The sequence below is a fragment of the Myotis brandtii genome, unplaced genomic scaffold, assembly GCF_000412655.1.
Source record: "Myotis brandtii unplaced genomic scaffold, ASM41265v1 scaffold535, whole genome shotgun sequence".
NCBI lineage: Eukaryota > Metazoa > Chordata > Mammalia > Chiroptera > Vespertilionidae > Myotis > Myotis brandtii.
The window spans coordinates 927489-933964 of NW_005369964.1; the positions used below are offsets into that span (position 1 = coordinate 927489).

General features: G+C 58.2%; 1 protein-coding gene across 4 annotated transcripts in view; it reads left to right on the forward strand.

Moving 5' to 3' along the window:
* Window positions 1-6476, forward strand: part of LOC102258756 — an 18452-nt gene that overhangs the window by 5416 nt on the left and 6560 nt on the right. For 2 of the 4 annotated variants that reach the window (XM_005877841.2, XM_014549109.1), the window contains exons 3-6: window positions 1166-1467; window positions 2140-2388; window positions 3990-4072; window positions 5036-5226. In XM_005877841.2, coding sequence (XP_005877903.1) covers window positions 2276-2388; window positions 3990-4072; window positions 5036-5226 — 387 coding nt within the window. In that variant the 5' untranslated portion in view covers window positions 1166-1467; window positions 2140-2275. The remainder of the gene's footprint in view (window positions 1-1165; window positions 1468-2139; window positions 2389-3989; window positions 4073-5035; window positions 5227-6476) is intronic. The other 2 variants (XM_005877842.2, XM_005877843.2) reach the window with 2 other exon arrangements.

Sequence of the window (6476 nt, forward strand, 5' to 3'; positions counted from 1 at the left end):
GGAAGAACCAGAGCTGAAGAGGGCTCTGGGGCAGGTAGTTAGGGAGGGAGTGGGTGTGGCTAAAGAACAGGTTCAGGAGTCCGTAGACCTGGGTTCAGAGCCCAGCACAGGACATGTGCAGGGCACCTGTGCTCAGGACAGCCCGTATTTGGACTTACGTTCTGCTGTTGCTGACATGAAATCCTTAATTTTCTGAATGGGAACCCAGCATTTTCATGTTGCACTGGGCCAGCCCTGCGACCCGTTAATTAGCCGAGTGTCCTTGGCAAGTTACTTCCCCTCCTGGACCCTCAGTTTTCTCATCTGCAAAATGGAGCAGGGCGTCCACCACCTTGAAGATTGTTTGGAGAAGTACATGGGCGACTTCAGGCAAAGGGCCAGGCAGGGTAAACCCATGATCCGTGTCAATCCCTGGTCATTGGACAGTCGCTCCTTAGGGCCTGACAGGGAGAACTCTCACAGGAGCAGCCGCAGTCCCTCTCCCAGCCTTGTCCCCTGCGTCCTGGACACTGCACAGGACACCTCGGGCCAGAGATACAGTCCTTCCTGGGAAGCAGATCGCTCCACCATCCCTACACCCCCTGCCTGCGGTGGTGCCGGGTCAAGCGGGTTAGGGCCCGGCAACTCCACCTCCCAGAGGGTCCTGGAGTTCCGACAGAAGGGTTAACATCTCAGCTCAGTGCCCTACTGCAGGGCTCAGTGGTTGAGATTCAACCTATGAACCAGGAGATCACGGTTCGATTCCTGGTCAGGGCACATGCCCGGGTTGTGGGCTCGATCGGCAGGAGGCAGCCGATCAATGATTCTCTCTCATCATTGATGTTTCTATCCTTCTCTCCCTCTCCCTTCCTCTCTGAAATCAATAATTTGCGTGTTACTGAACCTCAGGGGCCTCAGTCTCCCCACCTGTGAAGTGAGGGCTCTGCCAGGTGGCGTGTCGCATTAGGGTGAGCCCTGCAGGAAGGCGCTCAGCACTGTGCCCACAGAGGTCAGCCGCCGCCACCGCGGGCCGCCTGCCTCGTGTCCACCCTGAGCGGGCGCACCCTCTGCAGCCAGGCTGACCAGGCCACGCCCGCAGCAGAAACCCTCCAGCTGCCGCTGCCTCCTCGCCTGGCTCATCTGAGCCTCCGTGTGCTGAGCTCAGCATCCCTTTCTCCTTCTCCAGCCCGCAGCTCGGGGTTGCTCTGGGAAACCTGCTGCCCCCATTGTGACAGGACGGCCCACGGGCGGACCTGCAACAGGCAGGTCACAAGGACAGAAGGCAGCAGTGTGACAGGACGGCCCACGGGCGGACCCTGCAACAACAGGTCACGGGACAGAAGGCAGCATTGTGACGTCACAGCCCATGGGCGGACCCTGCAACAGGCAGGTCACAGGACAGAAGGCAGCATTGTGACTTCACGGCCGGCTGTGGCTTGTGCTCCTGGATGGTGAGTCAGCAAGGCCGCTACCTCCTCCCAAGCTCAGGTACGCATGTCTGATCTGGGGGTGGAGATGCTGAGCAGGCAGCCCCTCACCTCCTCTCCGGGCCCCTCCCCTGTGCGGGGGCTGGGCCAGGAGGCGCCCAATGCATGGTGCCCTGGGAGACTTTCTTCTCCTTTTGGTCATAACTGGGGGCCACACTTAGGCGAGGGGCCCAGGAACTCTTTGCAAGGCGGGTGGAAGCTCCCTGGTAACTAGACCAGCTTCCCAGCCAACCACGGGCTTATTCAATGGTCTGTCTCCACTCCAACTCGGTCAGCTCTGTGTAAGCTCAGAGTTTGTGCTGTCGGCTAAGTGCGTGCCTGGGCGGAGGGATGGGCGGGGAGAGAGAGACAACAAAAGCGCCTCTCCCGCTGGGGCAGCTGCTGAGCCAGCCCAGCTCTGACCCTGGCCATCCTGGTGCCACGGAAGCCAGCACCTGTTGGGAGTCCGGCATGTTGGTGCCCTCGGGACCTGGCGGTGATGGGACCGTCCCAGCTATGGGGTGACAGGGCCATAGGCTGCTACAGAACGGCACGTTTGGTCCTTCCAGAGCTGGGGTGCAGCTCAAAGACCCCAGATTTTGGATTTAATGAACCCGAGTCCAAATCCAGTCCTACTGTGTGTCCTTGAGCTGGGCACCCGACCCCCTCTGAGCCTGTTTCCCTTTCTGTGAAGTGGGAGTGTATCCTGGCCACCGAGGACTGTCGGGACCACCAGAAGACCAAGGCTGCTGCCCTGCGTGTGGCTGTCACCTTCCTGCCTGGCCCCCATGACCCTCATCCTCCAGAGCGGCCTGGCGTGGTGAGGGGCAATGCCAGGGGCCATGGACACGGGCCAGGCGTCCGGCCCGAGCAGTACTGGCGATGGCGACAAGGACAGATACCTGCAGGTGCTGTTACAGGAACTCTGCCAGCTCCAGGCCAAGTACGAGTTTTCCAGGCCCCGCCAAGCCCCCAACCTCATCCCCAGAGCCGCCTGCTGTGGGCTGAGTGGCTGGGACTGAGCTAAAATGCCAGGCCAGGAAATAGAGGAGGAGAGTGAGGCCTGGAAGTAAAGGGGGAGGGGCAGCTGAGGCGAGGGGGGTGGAGGGGTTGGCTACGTCCTTTGACCTGAGACCCTGGGCAAGTCTCAGCCCTCCACAGGCAGTATCCCCATCACAGAGGCAGGGTCCCCCATCACGGAGGCAGGATCCCCCATCACAGAGGCAGGGCCCCCCATCACAGAGGCAGGGCCCCCATCACGGAGGCAGGACCCCCATCACGGAGGCAGGGCCCCCATCATGGAGGCAGGATCCCCCATCACGGAGGCAGGATCCCCCATCACGGAGGCAGGATCCCCCATCACGGAGGCAGGATCCCCCATCACGGAGGCAGGATCCCCCATCACGGAGGCAGGATCCCCCATCACGGAGGCAGGATCCCCCATCACGGAGGCAGGATCCCCCATCACGGAGGCAGGATCCCCCATCACGGAGGCAGGATCCCCACCACAGAGGCAGGGCTATGGGTGCCATCCTGTGCACCTGTTGGCCCAGCCCCTCTAAAATCAGCCTGCGAGGTTGCCGCCTGGCTCTGAGTGGAGACCCTGGGTCCTCGCCTCCCAGGGGGCCCTTGGATTTCAAGCCGCCCACAAAGGCCTGGATTAGAGGCAAATGGCTGTGTCTGAGCAATTTTTAGGGAAGAAAAGTCCAACCCCTTCATCAGGTTCTAGAAGGGCTTCCCGGCCCCAGGAGGTTTAGCACCGTGGCTCATAGGGCCCCGCGTGCTAGTTGCAAAGTCTCTCCTGCACTTTTCAGGACCGTGTGGAGGAGAACATGGGGCCTGAGAGGCAGAGTGGCTTGCCATGGATCACTCTACTGTCACTCAGAGATACTCCCCCCGCCCCCCGTCGGCTCAGCCCGCTGGCCGGGGCAGGCCCTACTCTGCCCTCTGCCCTCTGCCCTTGACTGTTGACCTTGACTAGGCCCAGAGTGGAGACTCATCTTGCTTCGGGATCCCCTGAGAGTCAGACACAGCTGGGCGGCAGCATGTGGCCCTCTGCCCTCCAGGGGGTGCTGGGTTCCTGACCTCAGACTGGGTGCTTATGAGGTGCTAGGATCCCCAGGCACAGTCCCGGCCAGCCTGTGGGGGAGGGTCTCTCACAACCCCATCGCAGATGGGCACAGACAGGTATAACACCTGCCAGGTCTCCGGCTGATAGGGGCTTAAGCCACCCAGCACCTGCTCAGCCTCCAGGAGAGGCACCGTCGACCCCCAAGCCGGAATATCCTGGCTTCGCTCCCCGGGGCCCTACCTCACCCACCTCAGGCGTCTCTCTGACCTCTTTGTGGCTTGGTTGGCCCAGCAGTAAAATGGAGTGGACAGACTGAAGTCAGTGGCCCACTGATGGGGGGCGGGGGGAGTGGACGGCCAGCACCGCTCTGAGCAGGGGACCACAGAGGGTGGCCCTGCAAGGGGTCAGGATCTGGGAGCCTCCCAACCACAGCCTCCTGTCTGGCTCACACTGTCACCGCAATGTCCCCACAGGCAGAGGAAGCTGAAGAGAAAGGTGGAGAAGTACAAGCTTTTTGAAGACTATCTGATTAAGGTCCTTGAGAAAATCCCCAAGGGTACGTATGTAGCTTCCTGTGTGTGGCCACTTCCTAGACTCAGGAGTGGAGCACAGTGTGTGGCCTCACTGAGCCTCTAGCTCAGTGGTTCTCGACCTTCTGGCCCTTAAAATACAGTTCCTCATGTTGTGACCCAACCATAAAATTATTTTCGTTGCTACTTCATAACTGTAATGTTGCTACTGTTATGAATCGTCATGTAAATATCTGATATGCAGGAGCGTCTTAGGCGACCCCTGTGAAAGGGTCGTTCGACCGCCAAAGGGGTCTCGACGCACAGGTTGAGAACCGCTGCAAGTCTAGCTCATCTCGGGAGGGTGATCCATGGAGGCCGATGCCCCGGTGTTTGAGGAGGGCCCGGGTGCGGAGCCAGCCTGCCTGAGGGCCCAGGCCTGCCAGCACCGACCATGTGGCCTGTGGTAGGTTCTCAAGGTCTTGGTTTCTGAATCTGTACGATGGGAACAGCAGCAGTTGTGTGGACTAGATGAACGCCTCTTTGCTAAGCATGTACCCGGGGCCCGGCATTTAGCTAGCACCCAGTACACGTGAGCTACTGTTCCTAGTCTTTTGTTTGTCTTTGGTTTGTGTTTGTGTTTTGCTATTATCAACTAAAATTACGCAGACAACTGAATGGGTTTTTGTATCTTGTTTTGTTTTATCCTGATTTATACCAAAATCCACTGTTACAGTGCTGAAAACTTGTTAGGAAAGGGAAGGGAAGACAAACACGTTTTTATTTTTATTTTTTTTCAGAGAAGAAGGGGGAGGGAGAGAGAGAGAGAAACATCAATGATGAGAGTCATGGATTGGCTGCCTCCTGCAGGCCCCCTACTGGGGATCGAGCCCAGCTGGAGTTCTGGGCGGCAGCAGAAGCCCCGTCTACCTTACTGGCATCGCCCACTGAAGGGATGGGTGAGGGCCAGCTCTCCTGCCCACCCACCCCGCCCAGCACTGTCTCCATAGGTTACAATGAAGGGCAGGAGACGGAGGAGGCTCAGGAGGAGGCCTTGGTGGAGGCCCTGGTGGAGCATTATGGGAAGCTCTTCACCGTCAGCCAGGACATCCAGCAGCACCTGGAGGCCTTCTCCAAGATGAGCCAGGCTGTCCACCAGAGCCTGGAGTCCCTGGAGGAAAGCCATCGAGCTCTTATTCCGGTAACAGCTGCCTGCAGCCTGGCCTATTCGTCCCCACTGGCCCAGAGAGTGGGGGTCCTAGGGCCCCCCTCCCTCCCCACCCCGGAAGCAGTGGTGGGGCTGTCACTCCAGAGACCTGCTCTGTATCCCTTCCTCTGCCCTTCCTCTGGCTGGCTTGGGGTTTCTCCTGAGGCTCGGCTTATGCTCACAAGTGCTCTTTGTGGTAGAAAAGCCACGAGTTCTGGACTCAGACAGCCTGGGGTTCAAATCCCAGCTCAGCCTTTCTAGATGCACAACCCTGGGCAAGTCTGCACCCACACCGAGCCTCAGTTCCTTCATCTGTCAAATGGGGGCCATACAACTTAGCCACTTCAGTGGTCGGCAAACTGCGGCTCGGCAAACCGCGGCTCGTGAGCCACATGCAGCTCTTTGGCCCCTTGAGTGTGGCTCTTCCACAAAATACCGACTTCTGCGCATGGGCCACGAAGTTTCAATCGCACTGTACGTATGCGCCCGCACGTGGTATTTTGTGGAAGAGCCACACTGAAGGGGCCAAAGAGCCGCATGTGGCTCGCGAGCCGCGGTTTGCAGACCACAGCAGTAGGTTGTTGAGAGACACCGAACTCAACCTGTCTCAAAGGAAGTGCCCCCCACGAAGTCCTCTCTCTGTGCGTCCTTCTTGGTTAGTCTTGCAATAAACAGAACTTCCGCCAGGAAGGATGGGCATTCCAGGCAGCAGGAACTGCCCGGTCAAAGGCCTGGCATGAATCATGTGCGTGCTGCAGCTGGGGCCTGGGGCCAGGGAGGGGAAGGGGACACCAGAGGGAGAGGAAGGCTGACAGGTTGACTGACTCTTGCAAAGGACCATTGGTGACGTTTGCGGCGAGTCCTCCCCCTGGTGGCAGCACTGAGCACCTACACCACTTTGCACCTTCCTTCCTTCCTTTGGAGAACCAGGGCCCTTTATGGGTGGTGGCACCGCAATCAGCGTTTTACATGCTTTATCTCCTTTAATCTCGCCCAGCACCTCCAGTAGGTGCTTCTGTCCCAAGGGCTGAGCGAGGGCAGGTGAGTGAGAGGAGTGTATTGCTGCAGGGTTGGCTCCCATCTTTTTAAAAAATGGTAATATTTTGTTCATCATGAACTTTTTTGCATTAACTTTGATTTTTTAAAAATATATACATATTTTTTAAATATATTTTATTGATTTTTTACACAGAGAGGAAGGGGAAGGAATAGAGAGTTAGAAACATCAATGAGAGAGAAACATC